Source organism: Ictalurus punctatus, chromosome 16 (assembly GCF_001660625.3).
Source record: "Ictalurus punctatus breed USDA103 chromosome 16, Coco_2.0, whole genome shotgun sequence".
Classification (NCBI taxonomy): Eukaryota; Metazoa; Chordata; class Actinopteri; order Siluriformes; family Ictaluridae; genus Ictalurus; species Ictalurus punctatus.
Genome location: NC_030431.2, coordinates 3248351 through 3275328, shown reverse-complemented (window position 1 = coordinate 3275328; position 26978 = coordinate 3248351). Strand labels below are relative to the sequence as shown.

The 26978-nt window shown below is 43.4% G+C and overlaps 1 protein-coding gene across 1 annotated transcript in view; it reads right to left on the bottom strand.

Annotated features, from left to right (window-relative positions):
• The window catches only part of kirrel3a (kirre like nephrin family adhesion molecule 3a), a 108891-nt gene that overhangs the window by 24676 nt on the left and 57237 nt on the right, over positions 1–26978 (bottom strand). The window contains exons 2-5 of the mRNA XM_017488389.3: positions 18511–18660; positions 14137–14286; positions 6692–6849; positions 1628–1778 (exon numbers count right to left, since the gene is read on the bottom strand). Coding sequence (XP_017343878.2) covers positions 1628–1778; positions 6692–6849; positions 14137–14286; positions 18511–18660 — 609 coding nt within the window. The remainder of the gene's footprint in view (positions 1–1627; positions 1779–6691; positions 6850–14136; positions 14287–18510; positions 18661–26978) is intronic.

The following is a 26978-nucleotide window of genomic DNA, read 5'->3' as shown; positions in this document are numbered from 1 at the left end:
GCGTTTAGCGGCCAGGCTTTTATTTATCCATTTATTTTCCCTTTTTTTTTTTTTTTTTTTTTTTTTAAATCGATGTGTTCTTTCTGCTCGCTTTCGGGGACAAATAAAGCAGACGAGTATAAAGCGGTCTTGTACGTGAAGTGTTAGAACTCCTGAGCTAATTACCCAAGCTGTCGTGGGCAGACTTTTCCGAACGATTTAACGCGCCGATGGCTCATACCGTACCGGCGTGAAGAAGTCCATTAGCAGGAGCTGTTGGGAGACTGGAATAAAGCGCCGCGTGTCCTGCTGTTACAGGATGATCATCGACGGCACGCCGGTGTGACGAAGCAGAAGCTGATTATTTTCCAATAACAGAACGTTCTGAAGTGTTTGGTTCCTCTTCTACCACAGCAACATGCCCATAACTGAATACGTTTCCGTCAATTAAAAACCCGAAACACACTTTTTTATCCCTTTCTAGTCGTATTCGACGTCAGTTCCTGTTCTCATTTACGTTAAATCGAGCCCTAAACATCTGCAGAAGAGGCGCCGGGTATCAAACACACGCGTGACCCCGGCGATAAAGAGAGACGGGACGGACGGGAAAACGACATCTCCATCAGGGCGTACTCGCTTCTTTAGTTTAGGTTCTTTCGTATCTTCTCCACCTGATGCAGAAGCTTCCCGGTATGACGTTCGCATCGCAATCTCCAGGGAGTTTTCTTGCGAACCCCGCGGCCTCGGAGATTCACAGCGCACTCGTTTCTCGCTCGGTAAAGCAGCAGGGGTTTCGAATCTGCTCCTTCATTTACGCATCTGAAGCGTCGGGAAAGCAAGTCTGATCATTATTTATAATCGTAATAATAATAATAATAATACTAACTGACGCTCTATTTACCTGCACAGGTTGGAAAGGAAACGAATCCTAACACCTGGTGTGAGGACGTGACGGCGTGCTAGTTGCAACGTTAATCGCGAGATCGCACTTTCATAGCGTGTGTCGGTCTGAAACGACGGCCTGCATCACAGGAGCCCGGTGGGAAATATGGGATGTGAAAAGGGAAAGGGGAGGGGGAGGGGGATGGGGATGGGGACTTGGCTCGGAGGGAAAAATTCAGCACTGTTTTGCATGACTACGCCATACATTTTTTTTTTTAAAATAAACACAGCACTTTTTAGTAGTTCTGTGAAAAAGACTGAAGTGGAGTTTAAACCCAGGAACAATGCAGCTGTCAAAAGTAAAAACGCCGTCTTACACCCCGGTTCACACTGCAGCATTAGTCATGCTAAATATCTCCGAGGATTGAAACACACTCAGGAAAATGCCTCTTGTCAGATATGAACTGTTCACATCATAAGTTCTCTAATAGAATCGGTCATATTTGCATCTGTTTTTGTTTTTTTGTTGTTGTTTTTCTTTCCCCAGATGAATGAGTAGTGACAGTTGAGGTTATATAAATGCAAATACACACTCTTTGACGTGTCTGTCAACGGTCTGGGTAATAACAAACTATCTGGTCTAAAACAGTCAAATGTGGAAAAGAACACGCACATGACATGGCACAACGGAGCGGTATTGAATTATTTGTTATTGAAGCCAGATGTTTGTGCTGTTGTTCCAGTGTGTAAGTAATGTCAGGCTCACGCTGGATGTCGATGGTGACCGTGGCCTCTTTGCCGTTGGGCGCGGCTTTGTTGGACGCCCGGCAGGTGATGCGCTGGCCGCTCTCGATGTTGGACGCCGAGACGTAGAGGGTGCTGACGGTGCTCTCTCTGTGGCCGTCACGCAACAGCGTCTACGGACGAATACAACAGCAACGGATCGACGTGAATGACAGACGTGAACCACGGACGTGGACCACGGACCACGGAGACGGACAGAAAGAACCAAAAAGGATTGTTAATTACTAGATACTAGATATAGTTGTGTTAAGGAAGAAAGAAAGGCGGAAAGAAAGAAAGAAAGAAAGAAAGACAGAAAGAAAGAAAGAAAGAAAGAAAGAAAGAAAGAAAAAAAGAAAAGAAGAAATTGTTATTTAGAACTAGATATAGTTGTGTTAAGAAAGAAAGAAAGAAAGAAAGAAAGAAAGAAAGAAATTGTTCATTAGAACTAGATATAGTTGTGTTAAGGAAGGAAGAAAGATAGAAAGAAAGAAAGAAAGAAAGAAAGAAAGAAAGAAAGAAATTGTTCATTTGAACTAGATATAGTTGTGTTAAGGAAGGAAGAAAGAAAGACAGAAAGAAAGAAAGACAGAAAGAAAGAAATTGTTAATTAGAACTAGATAGTTGTGTCAAGAAAGAGAGACAGACCGACAGACAGAAAGAAAGAAAATAAGAAATTGTTACTTAGAAGTAGGCATAGTCGTGTCAAGACAAAAAAAGAAAGACAGAAATAAAGTTGTCAATTAGAACTAGATAGAGTTGTGTCAAGAAAGAGAAAGAAAGAAAATCAGAAACTGTTAATTAGAACTAGATAGAGTTGTCAAGAAAAAAAGAAGGATAGAGAACAAAAGAAAGAGAGAAAGACAGACAGACAGACAGATACAATCCCAAATCACATTATAAATTCATATAATTACATCACTGCAACTCTGCTTTGAATTCTTTGTAAGTTCTTTGTAAACATTTGATAAACTCGAATAGCGCCTGTCGGCTATAATAATAATAATAATAATATATTGAGTGTTAGCTTGAACACTGAGTTAGCTTGAACACCGAGTTAGCTTGAACACCGAGTTAGCTTGAACACAGAGTTAGCGTAAACACCGAGTTAGCTTGAACACCGAGTTAGCTTGAACACCGAGTTAGCTTGAACACCGAGTTAGCTTAAACACCGAGTTAGCTTAAACACCGAGTTAGCTTAAACACCGAGTTAGCGTAAACACCGAGTTAGCTTAAACACTGAGTTAGCTTGAACACTGAGTTAGCTTGAACACTGAGTTAGCGTAAACACTGAGTTAGCGTAAACACTGAGTTAGCGTAAACACTGAGTTAGCGTAAACACTGAGTTAGCTTGAACACTGAGTTAACTTGAACCCTGAGTTAGCTTGAACACCGAGTTAGCGTAAACACCGAGTTAGCTTGAACACCGAGTTAGCGTAAACACCGAGTTAGCTTAAACACCGAGTTAGCTTGAACACCGAGTTAGCGTAAACACCGAGTTAGCTTAAACACCGAGTTAGCTTGAACACCGAGTTAGCTTGAACACCGAGTTAGCTTAAACACTGAGTTAGCTTGAACACTGAGTTAGCTTGAACACTGAGTTAGCGTAAACACTGAGTTAGCGTAAACACTGAGTTAGCGTAAACACTGAGTTAGCTTGAACACTGAGTTAACTTGAACCCCGAGTTAGCGTAAACACTGAGTTAGCTTGAACACCGAGTTAGCGTAAACACTGAGTTAGCTTGAACACTGAGTTAACTTGAACCCTGAGTTAGCTTGAACACCGAGTTAGCTTAAACACCGAGTTAGCTTGAACACCGAGTTAGCTTGAACACGAGTTAGCTTGAACACCGAGTTAGCTTAAACACCGAGTTAGCTTGAACACCGAGTTAGCTTGAACACCGAGTTAGCTTGAACACCGAGTTAGCTTAAACACTGAGTTAGCTTGAACACCGAGTTAGCTTGAACACCGAGTTAGCTTGAACACCGAGTTAGCTTAAACACTGAGTTAGCTTGAACACCGAGTTAGCTTGAACACCGAGTTAGCTTAAACACTGAGTTAGCTTGAACAGACACTGGATAACCTTCTGTGAATCAGGAATACAAAACTATAGGGAAAAATTAGTGAGAGAAATAGTAACAGAACCTGCTCTAAAACTCTAAAACGTGTTAGCCTTTTCGTCAGGGGCGTAAACACGGTGCTTGAGACTCTCACTCACTCACTCATCACATGAGACGTGATCAGGAGACGATAAAGACTCATTTCCCACAGTCAGTACTACTTCACATAATAAACTCGAAAAGTTCTTTTCATGAACTCTGTTTCGAATATTGCATAAAGTTTTCGAACGAACTCGGGAAGAGCACAATAGGGAGGAGAGATGAGTTCGGTCTGATATGTGTAACGCCACTGACATTAACAAATAGCCCGGGATTTAAATCACCCTCGTGTCTTCTTAAAAGGACAAAAGAGATGCTATCGTCATAGTTCATTTCTCCTCAGAGTGCTTACAGCGAAACCGCCCGAGTGTTCAGGCTCACATGAAAGAAGAAGAAGAAAGAGTTCCCTAAAGAAATACAAGGCAAGGAAAGAAGGACGGGGCAAAAATGTGAAGGATGGCAACTAAAATCAATAAATTATTTTACTTTTCTTGTTTTCACTGATTTAAACGGAGCAGCCGTGTAACAATTCGCACAACACGCAGCCACCATTAATTATAAAGAAACTCTTATTATTGTTCTGTATGTTACTTATCTGTCTCTCTGTTTTCGGGGTACTTTGGCCATTGCTGTCATTCATTCATTCATTTCCTTTTTCTGGGCAATTATTTGATTCATAATCTTGGCCATCGTCATCATTCATTCATTCATTCATTCAATCATTTGTTTAGGTTTCCTTGGATGTATAAGTTTAGTCATCGCTGCCATCAATCAATCAATCAATCAAACGGTTAATTGATTACTTTTCTTGGGATTTATTTGATTTATAAGCTTGGCCACTGTTGCCATTCATTCATTTCATTTTATCTTATCTTATCTTGGCATTTATTGGCTGTGTAAGCTTAGTAATTTCTTTGTTCTTACTTTCGCTCGTTCGATCATTCATTCGTTCGCACTCCGATCATTAGCTATTTTCTCTCCGTTGGCCACTTTTGATTTGCACATTGCGGTTAATTTCTCTTGCTGGCCTTTTCCTCATCACGGCGCTCTCATTCACGAGACGTTTTGCAAATACGGGCCGGACCGGAAAGTAGTGATGTTTCTACTACAGTAACTACACTCGTAACTAGGAACGAGAACGACCGACGATTAGAATCTGAATTTGGAGTGAGCGGATAGATGATGTTCTCCAGTGTGCTTCGGAAGGGAGGGAGAGAGAGAGAGAGAGAGAGAGAGAGAGAGAGAGAGAGAGAGAGAGAGAGAGGGTCCCACAGAGTCATTTCAAATGACCCTAAAAGGAAAGTAATAAATAAATAAATATATATATATATATATATATATATATATATATATATATATATATATATATATATACATAGATAAATAAATAGGTGAATAAAATAAATTAGAAAAAGTGAGAGAGAAAGCAAGAGAGAGAGAGAAAGAGAGAGAAAGCGAGAGAGAGAGTGAAAGAGAGAGAGAGAGAGAAAGCGAGAGAGCGAGAAAGTGAGAGTGACAGAGAGAAAGCGAGAGAGAGAGAGAAAGCGAGAGAGAGAGAAAGCGCGAGAGAGAGACAGCGAGAAAGCGAGAGAGACAGAGAGAAATCGAGAGAGAGAGAGAGAAAGTGAGAGTGACAGAGAGAAATTGAGAGAGAGAGAAATCGAGAGAGAGAGAGAGAGAGAGAGAAAGTGGAGAGAGAGAGAGAAAGTGAGAGAGAGAGAGAAAGCAAGAGAGTGAAAGAAAGCGAGAGAGAGAGAGAGAATGTGAGAGAGAGAGAAAGCAAGAGAGAGAGAGAAAGCGAGAGAGAGAGAGAAAGCAAGAGAGACAGAGAGAAATCGAGAGACAGAGAGAGAGAGAGAGAGAACGCGCGCGAGAGAGAGAAAGCGCGAGAGAGAGACAGCGAGAGAGAGAGACAGCGAGAAAGCGAGAGAGACAGAGAGAAATCGAGAGAGAGAGAGAGAAAGCGAGCGAGAGAGAGAAAGTGAGAAAGCGAGAGAGACAGAGAGAAATCGAGAGAGAGAGAGAAAGCGAGCGAGAGAGAAAAAGCGAGAGAGACAGAGAGCATCCCTTTTCCACCCGGACAATATAAAATCGAGCAAACTGCCCAGAAACCCATCTATAATTAAGAGCCATGGAATGTCTTGCCTTTTTGTTGTGAGGCCTCAGCCAGTCATTAAATGAAAAAATTCTTTGGAAAAAGGATTAAATGAAAAATACTTCTCACTTGTCATTAAATTGACACGGCTAACCTTTTCCGAGGACAAAGAGACGGTGCCTTCATGAAATAATAATGCTTCACTGCAACGTGACGCGATGCGGCATGTTACGTAAGGAATAAAAGCAATAAAACCCTCGGTGTCGTGCTGTTCTAGTAAAATAACCCAGGCTGAGGTGGTGCGACGAAGCGGAGTCACTGTTACCATGCAGAGAGTTGATTATTTTCCTAGACCAGCAAGTCCTGAACTGTTTTATTCCTCTTGCACCACAGCAAATACAACTGTTTATTTATTAATGAACAGCACTGCACCTTTTACTCGGCTTTTTATCCGTTTATAGTTACAGCTAAGACCCTGAAGACTTCCAGTTACAGCGTTACTTCAGTTACGAAAGCGCTGACACTGGAGACTCCTTCCTTAAACCGTTCCTGCGTGGAAAACTTCCCCTTGTTAAAGATTACGCATTTCCTTTTGTTCAAACAACAGCACGTGATGGTTTCTTTCACTAAATATCAGCGCGCACGGCCTCACACGCAGTATTGCTGGTGAAATTGCGGACGATTGTACGGCGGCTTTGGAACGCTCGTGAGGCTCGGGAAACGGCGGCGTTTTTTGCCCAACGCGCCTCTCTTTAGTCCGTGATTTAAATGCAGAGCGGATGCAGCTGATACCTTGGAGTACATGGCACCGTTGAGCACCTCTCCGTTACGGATCCAGATGATGGAGGCTGCCGGCTTGGCGTTGTCGGCGTGGCACGTCAGGTTAAGCGGGTCACCGGCTCTCAGACTCACCACGGGCGCTCCGATGATCACGGGGTCCTCAGGAGGAACTGGAGAATAAAATGAATAACGCATGAGATTCGCGGTGAGAGGACGGATAGGGCGTCATGATCTCGCCGTACCTTCATCGTTATCTCATGGTCTCGGCAAGACACTACAGGCGAACGGGGTCAAATTGGTAAACCTTCTCCCATCATTAATCTCTGATATTCTTGTATCGTGTCATATTTTGGAGCCAAATCACCATTATTTCTAGCGGTAGTGTCTGGCCGTAAAAATAGAAAAGAAAAGCCCAACATCAGCTCAAAACAGAACAAAGCATTTGGAGCGATGAGCACGGAGGGGGGAAAAAAAAAAACCCAACCTGGTGGTCCTGAATAGCACTGATTGCGACCCTCTCTTTAAACACCTCTGATCACTCTGCTTTCCATTCCCACTCGGCTGAATTATTGATTGAGCACGCTGCTCATTAGAGAGCATATCTGGGGCAAGTCGAAATCAAAGGCAGCAAGCAGGTGGCACATCCTGACTACTCCAGAGAGACAGGAAAGAGAGAGCGAGATAGAGAGAGAGAGGTGTGAATGAGTGAAGGAGGCAAAAGGGAGCACTAGGAAGAAGGAGTCGGGGGAACCGAGTTCCCGGACAGACACCTCTGACTTCTCATTAAAGCCACGGTAAATATTAACTTTCACGTGTTTTCTAGAAAATGACAAGTCGAGCGAAGCTCGGAAAAGCAGTGAGAGTGAGTCGTTTACGTCGACTGGCATTCCGAGAAATTCAGATATCTCAGAGGCTTGTCAGGTTTGGCCTTGACTCATCTTTGAGGAATGTTCGGGGGGGGTGGGGGTGATATATTATCCGGAATTACCTCAACAGAACCAATCAAGTCGGCTCCTCTAGCTCGGGGAGTCGCACACTTCAGAAAGTGAGCGAGCAGCTCTCGCGTCGGAACGTCGTAAATATGGCACTCGCATACAAAGCAGTCATTCTTGCCGGGGAGGAAAAATGATCGAGCGTGGCGAGCTGCGAGACGAATACGCAAGCGACAATCTTTACCGTTAAGTAAGGATTCGAACACTCGGGGGCGTGCTGTTACGGGGAAAATAATCAACGACGGGGTAGCGAGATGAAGCGGAGTGACCGGAACCGCCCTGTAGCACGTACCGGAGCGTTTTATTCCCCATATACCGCAGCAGTTTACCACATTGTAATGTCAGATTGTTATTTTTATCTCTTTATAGTTACATTTAATACTGCAAATAACTTATCATCATTCGCTCTTGGATTTAATCGTCACGACATCGACGGGTTCCTTGAGCCGCTTATCTAGAAGTTGTTACTATAGAAACGTTAGCGTATCAGAACGAGCGCTGTGATTTGACCGGTCAGAGCTGCCGTTCTACAAAAATGAACCAACACCTTCTGACCAATCGGGATGAAGCGCGCGAGAGCGCTGCGTGATAAACGAAAGCGAAACAATACCTCTACGGTGTATCGACTCGCCGCTCACGTGCAATCGTTCTTCAGGTTCGAGGAACATCTAGGACATTGTATGAAACGATTACCCAAGACAACTCACTTCATCAAAAAACAACAACAACAACTCCTAACTGTCGCCTAACAGCGTCTTCCTCATCCCAACCATTATTGGTATGGTCATGTTTGCAAATATTCCTCGGCGTAATGGCTCGTAATTGACGGTTTAACACGGCCGGTCGATAGATTTCTCCCGAGTGGGCGAGCGGACTGAATGAATCGGCCCGGTTTAATTGGCGCTCGCAGCAGCAGAAACACTCGAGCGATACCCAACACAAGCCCGGCTGCTTGGCACCAAATTACTTTTCTCGCTGCCCTCTTGATACACGTGGCCCTTGGGACGTTTCCCGGACTTGATCGGTCTGCGGAGGTGAGGTGAAAGAAGGAAGGAAAGAGAAAAATGGAGCAATTTCACATTGTAAAAAAAAAAAAAAAAAGACAGAGAGGAGGCGGCGTCGGGGGGAACGTGACCCATTTTCTAATGCACCTGCAGCTGCTCTCTGATCGGGAGATGCGTTCTCTAAGAGGAGGAGCCGGCGGAGAGGGATTAATCACGTTCGGATGCACGTAAGCGTCAGTAATTAGCCTCCTCTTCCAGCCAAATGATCTGCAAGCGGTAACGAGATCGGGTTACACGCCGTCTACGCGAAAGCCTCAGCGATAGAACCAGATATGCAAAGGTGTGTGTTTTCGGGGTAACATACGGTGCTGTTCAAAAGTCTTAGGCACATGCAAAAAAAAAAACAACAACAAAAAAAAAACGCTGTAGAGCAAACATGCCTTCAGAAATAATGAAAGGAAATGAGCTGTAAGTGTTATTGAGCATCTTGCAGAACCAGCCTCGGTTCTTCTGGAGACTTTGACTGTCGCACTCGCTTCTTATTTCTGCAGCGAAACCCAGCAGCCTTCATTGTGTTGTTGTTTTCCTTTCTGAAAAGTCGCCTCTGACTCTAACAGTAATACGCTGTTTACTTTACAAACATTTTTACCATCAGCTTGTATACTAGATCCCTTCCCTACATGTTTCTTTAAACAGATCTGTCCTGGAGTAATCGAACCCCTTCTAAAAACAATCAATTCTTCCCTTAGCACTGGCTATGTAATTCATTAATTCATTTAAACTAGCCGTTATCAAACCCCTGATTGACCAAAAAACCCGACCTCGACCCCCTGTCGATTATCCATCTATAGGCCAAAATCAAATCCCCTCTTTATCTCCAAGTTCTTAGAAAAGGTTGTAGTACAGCAGCTATGCTCGTACCAACATAGGAACAACATTCATGAAATGTATCAGTCAGGATTTAGGCCTCATCATAGCACCGAGACAGCGCTGGTTAAAGTAGTAAATGACCGACGACTGCTTTTGCACGGTACTGTATTTAAATGCTGTCGTTGAGGAACGCGACATGCTTAAGGTGGCAAAACAAATTCATTAAGAATGTACGCACAATAAAAGAATCACCTACTTGGACATGTCTACAACCCAGTGATGCTATTATGATTGTAGATAAATATGCGTAATGGATACGACCCGATGATGCGAGGTAGGAAATGGTGGAAAGAGGTAGTGCTGGACAAGAATAAAACCAGTAACATGGTAAAATAGATAGAGCATGGTCTGTATTGATTATGTAAAACATTTTAATAGGTATTTTATTCCTCTTCTTGCAGCTGAGAGCAATATAGGTATATATAGGTTAAGTGGTAGCTCATGGTTACGACGTTGGACTTCTGGTCAGAAGGTCATGAGTTCAAATCCCAGCACCACCAAGCTGCCACCGCGGGGCCGTCGAGCAAGGCCCTTAACCCTCAACTGCTCCGCTGTGTAAATGAGATAAGTGTAAATCGTTCTGGATAAGCGCGTCTGCCAAATTCCGGAAATGTAATGTAAATTATTAACGCACGAAATCGAATAATTCCATACAATCTCCCGTCTACAGTTCTTTTAACATCGACGTGGTCCGGGAATAAAGACGCGTGTTAGGTTTGTATGGATGTTTTATGGCCGGAAAACATCGTCCTTCGCGTCCTATTCGCTCAACAGCTCGCGCAACCTTTACAAACAAACACGACGTGCACTCGGCCTTGCAGCGCCGACTTGTACGACGCTACACAAAACAATGTTTGTCATCCCATTCCAGATTATTTGCTCGTGATGAAAAGCATTGTGTACCGATCCTCCTGTCACAAAGCTCAACTGAGAGGCTCAGTACCAGTGTTCAGAGGTGTCCTTGGGTATGTGTGTGTATGTGTGTGTGTGTGAGACTTCACATTGTGTTGTGTTCGCTGTGTGACTAAAGGAGCTCCAGATATAGTTCGCGTCAAACAATTTTCACACACAACAAGGCTCTAGAGTTCACACAGAATTATGCGGGGGGGGGGGGGGGGGGGGGGGCTATTAAATCTAATGTGCAGCAGTTCTGTGGGTGAAAACGCCTCGTTGAGGAGAATGAGAACACAGGGAGGTTCCTCGAACTCGATGAACCACTCTGTAGACACTTGGCGAGCGGAAAGGCATCTCGGAACGCTCAGCACGTCGAACCTGGGGACCTTGGAGTCTACATTCTTAGAAATAAAGGTCTCTTTATCGAGTCCTAATGGTTCTGGTTTGTAGCTCTGTGGGAACTATTAAAAGTTCGGGTTTCTCTATAGAACACTATGGAGGCTTTGAAAACAATTGTGGCTACGCATCTAGTATATATATATATATATATATATATATATATATATATATATATATATACTAGAAAAATAGTTTAAACTCAGTTGAGTTAGCACAACAATTAACTTTAACTTTATCCACCTGGGAACTGCTGTTAGACTACTGCTGTTAAACTCAGAGGCTGATTGTCGTGTCTAAAGTGTCCGTAGTGTATGAATGGGTGTGTGAGTGTGTATGTTATTGTGCCTTGCGATGGACTGGCACCCCGCCTTGCGCCTGATGCTCCCTGGGATAGGCTCCAGGTTCCCTGTGACCCTGAACAAGGAGTAAGCGGTAGAAGATGGATGGATAGATGGAAGGATGGATGGATAGAAACTCAGTATAATAACTAATAAATAGAGTACTCAGGGTTTTTTTTTTCATTCCCCAAATAGCTAAAAACAAACAAACAAAAAATAGCCATTATACGTAGTAGTGGACTCCGAGACTCCATTGTAGGAACGACTCCGCCTCCGAGTTGTTTAGAAGCATAGCCATATATAAACCTATATAAGAAGCAGAAATTACCCAGTGGAGAAGCAGAAAAACATCCAAAGCAAGGCACTATGCTTTCAGCTCCGAGTCTACATTCTTCACTCCTCAACGAGTTCCTACCCGTTCTCGACTCACAGTGACAGTTTCACAACAGGAATAGCAGAGGAGAGTGTATGACAGAGTATGACAGCTCACCCTCCTCTCCTCCCGTTCCTACAGCTCATTCTCAACCTCAAATGCCATAACACCATTATACACTGAGATTTTATGATCTTCAAAGGCAAATTTGGTGATTCCGGGACTGCGATTCCAGGATGTTGGCGCATATGAAGTTTGGGGTTTTCAAGGAGCGGGAAGCAAAGTACATCTTAGAGGATAGCTGTCAGCGTGATGGGGCAATCTACACGCTCGGAGCTGTCAGTGGAAAACGAGCGGAGCTGCAGATGCGCCCGCCGCATCGCCGCCCCGGCCAACAAAGTGTGGCATTTGAGAAATGAGGACCAGCTGTTCCAAACTCTGTGGCGATTTATGGAAATGAAAGTTTAATGGTGTTTGCGAATGGGTAGTTAGATCACCTCGAGCTCGCATTTACATCACAAAAGGCTCTTTAACAAAAGAAAAATAGGAGAAGGAGTACAATATCCAGGCCTGGGGTTTGAACTACTCCAATTTTCTTTTCAGCCTGTCGTTGTTTGCTTTTTATCTAGATCAATCTACCACAGAGGAGGCAATGTTCAGTCTGATATTAACAGAAGGCAGACAGGAGGCGAGGAGCGAGAGGATTGTTTGGTGAGGGCTGCAAATATTGGCTTGCCGCTCACCTAAAAATGGAAGAAAAAAATAAATAAAAAAGTTTGCTTGCTGACAGTCTTTCCCAAAGCTAGCGCTCCAGCTCAACTCGGTCATTATCTCAGAAAGACAAGGAAAAGAAGCAAGAAAAGCGAATAACTCATTTGCTTTAAAAGGCCAAAAAGAATTGACGTTTCCTGTCATTACGACTGATTTGGACAGAGTACCACATCTTGTTAAACAAGACCCTAAGACAAATTTTTACCACCAGAGTTAGAGCTTTTTTAGGTAGCGTTCACACAGACTTGTCAGTCTGTCAAGTCCAGATCAGAATGGAATTGATCTGGACTCTGCAAGTCCAATAATACAGTCCAAAAATCTGCCACCATTCTGATGCCCCTTTGAAGGGCAAATGTTTTCTCTGCAAGGTTTGTATGGAAGCTAAAAGGATTTGCTTGGGATCTAAATAGCCTCAGGTGTCCCTGCTTGTAAAACTTATTCAGTAGCCAAGCTTACATGATTGCTCACGTCAGCTCTTGCCTGGAGGTTCAGGAGTCATATCGCACTTAAGTGGGGAAGCTAAACCTCGCATGGATTTACATGACAGCGTTAAACACTCTGAGATCAGCCATGGATTATCTACAAAGATGGTCTACTGGATTTCCACAAAACGCCAACAGGCCTCATTGAATTATTTAGCTAAATATCAAGCTCTAGGATGACAGAAGAGGAAGCCCTAGGATTGGAGTTTGCGTGATCCCTAGTGGAGACCGGGTTTAAGACTATAGAAATGGCCTTCCCCTGTAAGGATCCAACCAGGGGCTACAAATTCTAAGCTTTGCTTGTCAGGGAGAAGAAAGACAAAGTGACTGCTCTAGTTGCGGTCATGCTTCGCTGTCCTCGGTGGGAATGAAGTGACAGACTACACTGGATCATGACACGAGCGATAGATTAACTACGTTACCTCAGTGAGGACTTGGCTCACAGCTTTGTATTCAACTTCCCAGAAGTCTGTGTGGGATTAAATATCAAGCTAATGGCTATGCCCGCGGAGAACCCGATGATTTGTCTCTCCTGCCAATGGACCAGTGGAAAAAAATAAATAAAACATAAGAAAGTTAAGAATAAAAACAAATGGTTGCCCTCTCATCTATAATGAATCATTTTAATGGACCTGGAATCGCCGACATCTTCACTTCCCTCTAAGTAAGCGGCTTCGGATTGCTTGGCTGTAGCTTTGGTGCTCATGATCCAGAATAATGAACTGATACCCCTGGAATCCATCATGGCTTTAACAAGCAGGAGAGATCGATAATGATAATTAGGCCTCGTTTTGCCTGCCTGGAGGTGGACATTTACATCGGAATCTCATTGATTGATAATCACAGGAGATTGAAAACATATCTGAGGTCTTTTACTACAGATGATTAGCCTCGATTTAAGAAGGTTCCACGCGTATCTGATTCCGGATTACTTAGCACCTGCTTTGCAATGAGGACCAAAAAAATTAATAAATAAAAAATTGGTCTTTAAGATCATTTATTTTTCTCAACTTTAGGTGCCGGAACACATAAGTACCAGGCAATTCTATTGCAAATTGCGACCTTTTCTACAAGAGCAGGTCAAAATCATCTTCCCTCCCTAGAAGATAATACTACAATAATCCGGCATGTCAGAAGACGTTCCCCATGTTCGAAAACCTTAACCGGACAGCTCTGAGACTCTTACAAAGCACTGACACTGGAGACTCCTTCCATAAACGATAAACCTAAACATCCCGACAAAAAACCTTCACCGTATTAATGATCATACTGACCTAGGACAGTGAGGCGAGCAGGTCGAGACCTGATGCCAGCCTGGATGCCTTGACACTCAAAGCTTCCGTCATCAGCGAGCTCTGTCCTCTGGATCAGAAGGTGGTACTCGCCTTTGCTGTGATCACCCACTACGTCGTAGCGTGGATAGCCTGAAAAACAAGGAGGTTTTTCCATGAGTCATAACCTGCTCGTTAACTAACATTAAACGTCATTATATCCACATACAACGGATGCAAATGTATAACCCGGTCATTCATTTCCCTTACGCTTTTCCTGCTGCGGGGGTTGCCGTGGAAACTACCTGAGATGGTCATCCCTGACTGCTCATCCCTGAAAGCTCCTCTTCAATCCCCAGACATTGAGACAACTGTAAGATATAAGCTGTCCAGCGGGTCCCGAGTCTGCCCCGGGGTCTCCTTCCAGTAGGATGTGTCTGATACAGCTCTATTAGAATCTGACCAGGGGACATCTATGTAAGGTGCCCAAACCATTGGGATCCACTAAATTCTGAGGGTCAGTGGCGTTCCTCTGAGGCTATCCCAGATTGCTAAACTCCTCACTCTATTGTCGAAATTAAGCCCAGGAACCCTGCGGAGGAACCTCATCTCAGTCACCTCAGGCACCTCATGACCTCATTCCCACCCTATTGTCCATGCCTTATACCACTGATCATCAACACTGTTCCTGGATGTCTATATGCACGTATAACAAAGAGTGATGGAGGAATTAATTAAAAAAGAAATGTTTCTTTTGGTGGTGGTGGTGGTGGTGGTGGTGGTGGTGGGGTGTCTACTATTGTTAGTACATGTCTTACTTCAAAGATCATTGCTTAATATTTGTCAAGCTAACAGTTCTTGATGGAGCAATCCAACGCAACACTTGGCTGACTTTGGCCCCCCATTAAGAGGTAAACCTCCACTACTACAAAGCCATCCGACCGCATATTAAAGCAGACGTTTTCTTTGCCGAGTACCTTGAAGGCAAACCGAGCTAAAGAAGGTGGACTGCAGTATGATGGTGATAGCCCATTGATTCATGCTAATTCAGTGGAAATGAGCAGTGTGCACTCCTACATCCCATTAGCTTTACTGTTTCGCTGATGGTCTCATCTAGAATCAATGTAGTTAACTTTTATCATTTGCTGTCCTGCGGCTCCGTTTCGCTTAAAATCTACTGAAGCAGAACATCATCCTCTTAGAGTAGGGACCTATTATAATCATTTTTCACTTTCCTTTCTTGTAACAGTCAGAAGTAAAAATAGACCGATAAACCTGCAGGAAAAAAAGCGGTATAGGTTAAGTGTTAGTTCAGCCACGATTTAAGTAGGAGTGGGCTTAGGAAACCGGGATGAAAGATGATCAAAGCAATAACAGGGAAAGAAGAGGGTTAAAAGAATAAGGCTGATATAAAAAGAGAAAGACATCCGAGTGTCACTGTGATCGGGGTTCAGCCCGTGTTCATTTCCAGGCGCTTTATGAGCGGAGCTGACTGAAGCTCGAGAAGAAGACGTAAGGCTGTCAAATACCTCTCCTGCTTACTCCATGCTCGAGGTTAAACATATCGAGAAGACCGAAAGACGCTAGCTAGACTAGAATAAGACCATTTACGTAGACCTGCTACGATGGACGGTACACCATAGACAAAACTTTAGGTAGATGTGATAAACAATGCAATCGTATACTAAATTTGCTTCATTCAGTCAGTATTAATACACTTAACTAGCTAGCTAGCTGGCCACATGTTATTATATTACCATTAACCATAAGCTATCAAGTTCTAGCAGAATTATTTAGGCCAAAAAGACAGGATTAGGCAGCACATGGGAGATTTTACCTACTAACTAATATATTTATGATTTGTCCAGCCCTGCTTTATCGTCACAACAAAACACACGTCTTCCATCACTCAGGGAGTACCAGAATGACAGTTTACGGGCTTACACCAAGTACTAGGAGTAAGACTCTTGACTTGGCGTTAATGTACGTTAATGAGTGGTATCCTGTTTGAAAACGAAGGCCGTGATGAAGAATTACAGTAATCCACCAGATTATCATCACAATGTGGATGTTTTAAAGCAGACTCCGCCTACATTCTGCACCATGGTAACGATTTGGAAACCCCTCCAGCCAGCCATTGATCGCCCACAGAAATGAAGAAGTGTTTATCCCATGTAGCAGCTGCAGAGGAGCGGTTATTGAGCAGCTCACAGTGTTTGGCTAAGCGTCGGATTTCAGCCCTCAGCACCTTTATACTGCAATCCAATGAAACCGCCACCTCAGGGGGATGCCTTCATGGCTTAGAGTGAGGCAGAGTTAGTGGAACGGGACAGCCGAGCCCTTAGAGGCTCAATTAAAGAGCTCGGGCCGTGACTAAACGCCGCCCAAGGCCGCTGCTAAAAAAGACAAATTTGCGGCGAAGCTAACGCAGCAGCTGACACTTATTCCATCATCGAGAGGACGCTTTAAATCAATAAACACACACAGGCTGGACTAGTTTCTCCCAGCCAACAAGTCATCAACAGATGTGGTCCAGATAACAAAATGATGACGATACGTACGTTTCATTAATAGATGATGATTATTTTATTTAGTCCATTTTATGAGTTATTCTTTCCATTGGAGCGCTCAAGGGATCTAAATAACGTACCAACGTAGACGTTTAAATAGAACATTTAAAACCGCATGCACCGGTTCGAAATGTAGGTTTGAGTATGGATTTCGAAAATCGAAGAATTCTATTTACATAATGTGTAAATATTTACAAAATGAATAAATACGTACATACGGCCCCATAGAGAATGAATGGGGAACAAAAACGGGCGCGACAGAGCTCGGACGCCGTTCGGATCACGTGCTCGTATCACGTATCCTCACGTACGTCTTAGGGAGTAGACCTAGCCTATACGCATCTTTTTTTCTAAATTTTCAACGGAGATGTCCAGAAAATGAAAAATGGGAAATTTTGGACGCCTCCCAACCCCCGTGCCCCTCCCCCCCTTGACTCCCACACCGTCAGCGACACAGGCATGAACGATGTGTCCACGTGTTCGGCTTGGTCCGGAGAATCAGGAAATGAGCAGTAACGTACGTGTCTCGTGATTGGCGATAAAACGGCCACACCCCCCCCACGTCTTTCTTCCTAAATCTTCAGGTTAAAACAAAGCAAACATACTGTTCTAAAACATACGCGTTCCTCTTGTCACAATTAAAAATGGGCTTCGTTGACCTGGATTGTGCTTCACAGGTGCAGAAGTGTTGTTCAGGACACACGTGCTTGGTGTCTTTATTTGGGTTATTGCATAAATTAACATTAAAAAGAAAAGAAGATGATATCGGATTCCTCTACACGCTCAAAAAGAGGTACTAAACTGCCCCGTTCAAGGTCTCTAGGGAGGTGTCCTTCACCTGGAAACGGCGATACATCGTACTTTTAATAACATAACTGGACCATCAATCTCATTTTTAGAGTAAAGCTCCATAGTTAACCTACATACACCTAACTATGCTGTACTAAAGGTACCAAAAGGTGCATGTTTTGTTGTAGTACCACAGTGACAAGGAAAGCTACAGTGTATTACCCTTTCTTGTGGCCCTAGAGTCAAGCATCAGTACTGCAAATCAATACAACCTTCTTTTATTTCATGATGAACTCATTCTCATGGGCGTGGTCTTTTCCAGGATGACCCGCCCCCATCTGAGGACTCAATGAATGGTTTATTGGGGATGATAGTGATGTAAACCATACGCTATGGCCTTCACACTCACCCTCACCACCCAGCTCAGAGAGAGTTGGGAGATCTGTAGCGATCTAGAAATAGTTAGACAGTGCTCTCCTCCTCCTCCTCCTCTTCCTCCTCATCATCTCCAAAACACCTCAAGGTCTCTTCAGTAGACTTCCAGACACGTCGGTGCTAAGATGTTGTTGTTGTTGTTGTCGTCGTGTTTTTGTTTTTTAATTGCCTATCCGCCAAACATCCACAGACATTTAAGAAATCGAACCTTACGGCGAAATATACACCTGCGCACAACAGCGTGGAATGAATTCTCTTTCATTTCACGGTTTATAATGCACAAGATAATAACGCGGCGTGGGGCCAAATTAGTTCATTAAGAACACCAAATGTGCAACTGCAACGCGCGTTTCAGAAATTATGTAAAAGTAGGCGAAAGCGTGAGATTTCAGCGTGTACGATTGTGCTACAGTACTCCCAGAGCGCGATTTCAATTTCGTTTAATTGCAAGCCCCGCCCCCCCCCCCCCCGCCATTTCACTACGTCCGTGACGTTCGTTTCGATTGAAGACAAAGGCCACGCCTTCTCAGAGCGAAGTGCAAAGAATGGCGACATGAAATACAAGTCGTGTTATGTCACCGACCTGACATGTCCCGATTAACTCCGAGAGCCAGGCCGTCTTTGACCCACAGGACCATGCCGTGATAGCCGGTGATAGCGCACGGTAGAGTTACAGGCTGCCCTGCCACCACGACCACGTCATGAGGCTGCTGAATGAACACAGCACAGGATCCTGAAACAGAAAAAGAAGAGGAAAAAAAGCTGAAGCACAGTCGTATCAGTTACATCAATTACAACCCCGATTCCAAAAGAGTTGGGACGCCGTGTGAAATGTCAATCAAAAGAGAATGCGGTGATTTTGACACGATAGAACATGGAACGCGTATCAGATGTTTAAACTGAGGAAATTTACCGTTTTGGGGGGGGGGGGGGGGGTCTTTTTGAATTTCATGGCTGCGAAACGTCTCAAAAAAGTTGGGACGGGGGAAACAAACGGCTGGAAAAGTAAGTGTTGTTAAAAAAAAATAAAATAAATAAATAAATAAATAAAAAATAAAAAAGAAACAGCCAGAGGGAACATTTTGCAACTAATTAGGTTCATTAGCAACAGGTCAGTAACATGATTCGGTATAAGAGTATCTTAAAGAGGCAGAGTCTCTCACGGAGTTACTCTTATCACCCAGAAGTTGATTATTTTACAATCACTATACGTCCTGGAGTGTTTTATTCCTCTTCCAGCACGTCAATTAGCCAGGAATTAAAAGTGAAGAAAAAAAACAAACACGTATCATCAGTTTATTCTCTTACCAGACTCAAACAAACAAACAAACAAACAAACAAGCAAAGCACTGACACTGGAGACTCCTTCCATAAATCTTAAATACGTTTCCTCATAGAACGTGTAAACAGAGCAACAATTATGTACTTTAAAAAAATAAAAAATAAATAAATAAATATACAAAGTACAAAAGCTAGCGTAATGCTGCTTTATACAAAGTATCGCTGCATTCGAGGCGAAGTTGCAATAATTCAAACGTGATTTCCCACTTACAACCCGTAAAAACGACCGAAAATTTCAACTCGTTTCAACCTCGTCAGCTTGGAATAGTCTTCCTAACTACCAGTTCTTTCCCCGTTTCCAGAGTGATGTCAAATCAACATGGCCTCTCATGCTGTAAATAGTGTACGCCCTGCTTAAAACAACAACAACAACAACAACAACAACAACAAAAACAATAAAAACCCCTTATGGAATTTGTAATGGTTTTAATGTGAATCGTATTGGTTTGAATGGAAACTCTAACGATCCACTCGGGTCTTTACTGGTAATTTGTTGCCTTCTGTTGGTTATGTATATGTTATATCAAGTGGATACCATTAATGGTAATAGTTTTAATGGTTAGCTGATGGTTTGTAATGGTGTTTGTAGTGGAAACCATTAGAATTTCTGTAAACGTTTCTATTGCTTGTGTGTTGTTGTTTTTTTTCCCCGGCAGGTTCTCTCCTTTTAGATGAGTTTATAACCGTATTGGCTTTAGACCGAGTAATCTACAGACAGTTAAATCGAGAACACTGACAGATCACTGCTCTGAGAGGGTAACCATCAACATTTAAAAAAAGTTTATCACTAAAGTTAGCCGGCTAGCTTGTCACTCGTTATTGTCCTGCTCGCTAGCTTGTTGCTAAGCGACCGTTGTAGACGTAACGAATGTCTGACATTCATTACAGTCGGACAGAAACCAGTAGAACCCACTCAGGCCTGTGACTGCAAATTAGCGCTTAATAATAATTCCTTACATTCATATGGCGCTGTTCTAGACACGCGGAAGTGCTTACGAGGCGGAACGCTATACTGCGCTAGCATAACGGCGACGGATCGTCTCACGGCAGAGCCCGGATGTAGCAAAGCTTAGAAAAGGAGTTGTGAAATACTGAACCTGCTCTTTCAGGTAAACATTTTTTTTTGCAAGGTGGCAATTTAACGTGTTAATCCCTTTCTACCTCCACTGTGCCCCATTTGCGTGTGAAGTGTTATCTCATTAAAGCAGAAAGGAAAGGAAACAGGAACAGCTTCTGCCCAGGAACAGGAAGACAGTCGGCAGAAACAGGTGATGAAGCGGAGAGAAACGTTTGCTCTCTGAACACATTCCTTGCCGTTTCTGAACATCGTATTGACATCTCAGGCGGACTTTGTCTCCTGTTTACCGGAGCAGCTCGTCCTTTCCCCCTCAGCCTCTTTTCTTCTTCTTCTTCTTATTTTTGGTCTTTAAACTAAAAGCAGTTTGAGATGACACAGTTTGGTTCTCTGGAGATTCCTCTGGTAGATTTTTGTCATAAATTCAATATGGCTCTCCGATGGGGTCTTCATAAATAAAAACCCATCTTATATTGCTTTAAAAGGAACGCCCATGGGACGACGGGCATCGTTTATTCGAATTTAATCGTAACCCGTAAATCATAGGAGCGTTTAGACAAGAAATGCTGCGATTTAAAACCTTCTCATGCTACATTTCGCTGCTGAGTGTGCACATTTCCATATACTGTAAGGAGACTCGCTAATGAGAACCTCGACCGTCCGTATCATTAGCCACGAGAAACGTCTAGAGAAACCGGAATCGCATTATGCACGTCTTTTTCTCGCCCTTTGAACTGTCATTTAGCTAGCGCGTCGTCATATCGGTTTAGCTTATATGACATCCCGTCACTAAAACGGCAGCGCTAATGCGCACTCGTACGCGGGGGTTGTACGAGGACTTCTTCTAGAGACGTAGAGAAGAGACGAGCCGGAGGAGAGAAAAGAGACTCAGCTGTATGCGAAGACGCCCCCGTTATTTATAACCACGGATTCAACAAGCGACGGCGATTTTCCGAATTCCGCATATATATACGAAAGAATGTCCGACGAAACCCGGCACTGATTCTGACCCCGTGAAATGTGTGAGAACATGTGTGAAATGTTCTTCCTTTTTAATCTTTATAGATTTGCGATTGTGTGCCGGGGAGGAAAATAAATAAATAAATAAATAAATAAATAAATAAATAAATAAATCAGCCAGAGAGTCCTTCGTTTAAAAGGACGCAAGGCTGTGGAGAAATCGATCTTTGTCGGCGTGGGAAAAATTAAAAAATTCCAATCGGCTCTGGCATTTCAGATACGTAAACCACGGTATAAGATTTTCCTCCGGAAAAAGTTTCCGACGGACGGAAGTCCAAGTTCCGAATCATTCCGACGTCCACGATTCCGTTTCAGACGGTTTAATACGAAGATGACGTTCTCGCGACGATGTGGACTACGTCCGGGACGTAAAAGACGTTACGGCGAAAGCCCGTGCTTTCCCAGTTTCCTCTGGAAAAGATTTCACGTACGGGATCCGTGCCGATCCGCCTCGCCTGTTAGAATCCGTGCAAGAGACGACCTCGGAGTTATTTCTGAATATCTGGAAACCTTAGCGATCATAGATCGAACCTGAGCTCCAATTACTCCGTCAGGTCTTCTCCCTGAGCTTTCCTCCGGGGTCTCCGGTTTCCTCCCGCATCTCAAAAACATGTATTGAGAATGGTGTGTTGTCATGAACGGTCTCATCCGGGGTGTATTCCCACCTCACATCCTGTATTCCTGGGACAGGCTCGGGATAAAGCGCTTACTAATTACTCATCGAATGACATGTTAATTGTTAAAAACAACAACAACAACAACAACAAAAAAAAACGCCTGATATTCTTGTCGGCTTGTTATAATAATCCTGACAAGTTAAAAAATCAAAACAAACAATACATAGCTACGAATGTATTCATAAACGTCTATCTTTTATTAGCTTGTAATTGACTGTAATGTTAAAGAATGATAAAGGAAATGATTGAATACGAAAGAACTGCTTCTACAGTATATACAGTACTGTAAATGGGTATGCCGTAAAAGTCGGCTAGAATAACAACACAAAAGTGATGTGTATTATAAAAAGTGTTGCGATAATATAAATAACGTAATGAGCAAAATAAAAGTCCTCGAACGGATTATATAAGAGGAAATATTGATAGTGTGGAATGGAAAAAAATCGCCGTATTGTCGCTTTAAGCAACAAAAAAAAAAACTCGCCTGACATTTTCTCATGGACTTTGAATGATTTAGATCCAGATTCATTTTTATTTCACTTGTTCACACCCCAGAGCGAAATCACCGCTTAATCGAGGTGAGAACTGAGTTTTACTTCATAACCCGTGCGTGAAAAATTACGTAATAATAATCAAAAAAAAAAAAAAAAAAAAAAAAAAAAAGGTGGTGTACACAACAGCACGTTTAAGACGAGCCCAGACGCTCGGGAAAGCACGGACGGTTCTAATGAGAGCTTCAGCAGGATGGATGAATCCGCTCATTACGTCCTGATGTTCTGCACGCCTCTTCCCCCGTGGGCTCGAGTCAAATCTAAACAAATGAATGTTCTTATTGAATTCACACAAAGCCTCATTTCCTGCACCTGGAGTTAAGGATCACTGATTTGCTCTTAGCACAGCGGTTAACAACTGTTCCAGCTACGTGAAGGGCTTTTGTCTTTTGGCCAGGAAAGTTTGGAGAAACGTCATCGTCGTCGTGAGTCGTCAGAGGATCCGAGGTGTTTGTGTTCTTCACGCGAACGAATCAATTAGCGCAAATCCGAATACTCTAGAGCAGAGCGGGCTTGAGGAGAATCGTTACAGCGGGCTGATCGGGGAAATCGACGTACGGGCGTCTCGATCGTTCCGGCGGAGACGGACATCTGCTCTCGTCTGCCTGTCGAGGTGTTAAAGACTTCTCGAATAGAAAGACGCATCGCCGGGGGGAAAAGAAACGACGGGAGGAACAAGACAAGACTGTCGAGCTGTTACTCGGTGCCGTGTTTGGACTCCATCTGCTCATGTTACACGAGTCCTTCTCGGCATGCTGATAATTAACATCGTGGCAGTCAGAAGCACCGTGAGCATCTTATATGATCGTCGAGATCATCGTTTCTCTGCTCCACTGACCAAAAGGTATAACAGACCGAAACCCTGCATGCGACTAAGCCCCCCCCACCACACACACGTTTTGAAAAAGTACTCCGTCGACCTGAACGGTTTGTTTTAGAAGTATCAGGCGAACGCGAAATCGATTCGAAAATGCTCTCATGAGCCCGCCAGCCCAGGGATAGTACTCGATGTTGTTAAAAACGGAGTATTGAGCGTTATAGAAGGGAAAATAAACAAACATGGCCAACCGTTCTACAACCAAAAATGACAACACGCAACAATTCACTTGTACGGACTGACAATGAGGTGGAAATTCTGCTTAATTATATTCAAAGTGTTTCACTCCGGTCATATCCAACATCTTGGTGTGGTGGATTAAAGAGCTGGAAGGGTAGCCTGACGAGTGCTAGGTCAGCTTGTCCTTCATTCCTATCCTATCGTATTAATTCAACAACGTTCGACCTTTATTTTCTTTATACATCATGTGGTTATATATCGGGGGGATATAGCGGGGTGGGGCAGGAAATCCATGACGTATTAGCGTGACGTATTGAAACACGTCCGTTTGGCGCCTTTCTCTCCCTTTTCACGGGAAGTCGAGCGCACTTCGATTCCTGGACGTTCCCTGCAAATTACAGGAGAAGAAGAAGAAACCATCTCAGCAAGACTTTGAGCGATTGCCAGACATCTGGAAACGTCTTAAAGCTCGCAGGCCGGGTAGCAGAAAACCGAACGCTTCCCCGTTCACGCAGCTTTCATTATTATTACCACACACTGACTTCCGAAAGGAGTAAGATCGTGGATTCTCCATTAAAACCTGAAACGGAGCCAACGATTAATCAACCTCAGAGCGCTTGCGATGAACTGGACCGTGCTGGAGAAGCTTTTCTCCTTTTAATACGGGACTTGTTTAATCACCAAAATCGCATTATTATTCAAATCATTTCTTATTATTTTTTTAATCTATTGAAGTAATACGCTCCCGCAGTACATCTTTACTTCTTAACAATTTACGTACGATCTACCAGCAGCTCTTCAATTTTCGATTTATTTATTTATTTGTTGGTTTTGTTTCCTAGTTGCCTTCCGGTTCATGGACCGGGTTTGTCTGCCAGGCAGAATATCACGCATCTCTATTTTATTCGACTGGGATTTCAACTTCTGGATTGTTATTGTTGAGCTACCGAATTTTTACTTTCCTTTTATTTATTGACTTGGTTTGTTCGCTTGTTTAAATATCAACAGGAACTGATTTAAAAAAAAAAAAAAAAAGTTTTATTACGTTAAAGCAACAATTTTTTTAAATAAATAAATAAATAAATAAATAAATAGCCTCCACAAGGCTGGGCAAAGAAGCGTCCTTTATTGCGAGTTCTTATTATCGTTTTTTTTTTAAGTTCCAGTCATGATTTTGTTGTGAGACTGTTTGACTGACCCTGAAGCACGGCAATACAAACAAAGGAAAAAAAAAAAAGAAGAAAGAAAAAAACACCGCACGTGACATCCTCTTTTGTTGAAAACCGTCGTGCGCTCGTGTAAAGGACGGGGCCTTGTTAGAAATGAAAATAAAAAATGTAAATAAAAAAACCCCCCCAAACAAACAGGGCGTTGATCTGAAAACGAAAATATGAACCTAACCGAATAACCCACTTGAGTAAGGAATCGTTTTTATTTTATTTTTTGTTTAAAGCACCCACGGATGTGAAAATAAAAAAAATGATTCGATTATATAAAACAGATGCTTATTAAAATGATCTAGGAAAATAATCAACAACGGGGTGGTCTGACGAAGCGGCGGAACCTTCGACAGCAATTTGTGGTCTGGGGCTGCTGTTCTAGAAACATCTGACCAATCAGAAGCCAGAACTCGACAGCTCTGTATAAGGTATAACGTAATATAAACAACTCCACGGGCAGAGTAGGACTTCCTGAGAGAAGACAGTAAGTCCTGCACGGATGCAGAATCCCGATGCCGGACTCCCATGTGTGCGTCGTTACCGACTGTGGCAGGACTCAGAGATTGGTCGGTCTTCAGTTAGAGGAGAGGAAAAAAACGACACTCTCAACACCGCATAAACAATTCAGCAGCAAACACGAGCGAGGAAACCCGAGCGGTTCCGAGAGGAAAGAAGCGACGGCTACGGCACTAATGATCTCCGACTACAGCGTCTCCAACCCGCTGCTTGTTTTGATAGTTTGATAGAACAGGGACTGTTGAATCGGGCTTTTTAAGTGTTGTGCGGACGTGAGACGGTTTGTCTTCCGTAGACAAATCGTTTATTACGTACCAACAAACAAAAATGTTTTTTTTTTTTCTTTAATTAACCATCGCCAGGATTAACACTCGTAATTCTGATTCATTTTCGTGGTGCTCTTGGCTCCGTGTTATTTAGTACATTTAGTAAATAACAATACATCTGGGCTAATAATATGACATAAATATTCGTAGCTCAGGTATTTTATTGGATCACTGGGGGGGGGGGGGGGGGGGGGGTTTCCCTCTTATTGGCTTCTCTAATAGCCAGAGTAGAACACACTGGACCATTTTCCCATCAGCCCTTATGATGGAGCCAACAGCGCGTGACATGGAGAGTTCATCATCTCCACTACACAGCCTAATCTTGTTCCCTGAATACAACCTCGCCGACAGCGTCCCTTCATCACGGACCGCGCGGAGATGAGGACGATGTTTGTATTGTTCCCGGTGACTCCAGACGGAAAGGTGCGTCGGTTTGGGACCGCCGAATGTTGCTTCTCCTTGAGAGTCGGGTTAACAACTGACCTCATTTTCGACACCTGCGAAAGCGCCCAGACGTACGCTCTCTCTCGGCCGTCCCAGAACGAAGTCATACACGCGTACACGCGCAATTCGAAAAAAAATAAATAAAAATCTCGTGTATATTATATGTTACACAACGGTGCTGCCGGATTCTCGATTCTGATTGGTCGGAAGGTTCGTTGGAATCATTGGTGAATAAAAGACTTCAGGATGTGCCGTTATTGGAAAATTAATCGACTCATGTGGAGCTTCACTGTTGCCGTTGCCGTCTTCATGAGTGTGTTTAGCGCTGGTCGGTGCAGCAGGACTCGTTTTTTATTTATTTTTTTCCTCCGTCTTAAAGCCCCTCCAGCAGAGATACTGTCGAGGGAGTATAATGTTGCAGGTAAACTCGAGGCCTCCTGCTTTCGCTCGCGTTTCCTAGCTCCCTCTCGGCTTCGGAGCTGCCCACGGCTACAGCGGTGCTTCACGGGAAGTCCCAAGATTCTCAACATTCTCAACAACAACTCGCGTAATCAGAATCGGTTTACGGAGACAAATTGATTTCTTTTATATGTCGCTCAAACGTGGATAAACAGGGATGACGGAGGCAATGCAAATGACTAAATGAGATCGGCAACTGTTACGCACATCCATGACAAGTGATAATTGCAGCTATGGCTGTTAAAAAAAACAAACAAACAAAAAAAACTCATAATTTTTTTTTAAAAGGCTGCGCAACAATAAGCAACACACCGTTCCAATCTCATTAACACTGGTGTGCAAGGCGTCGGTCTCACACAGGCAGT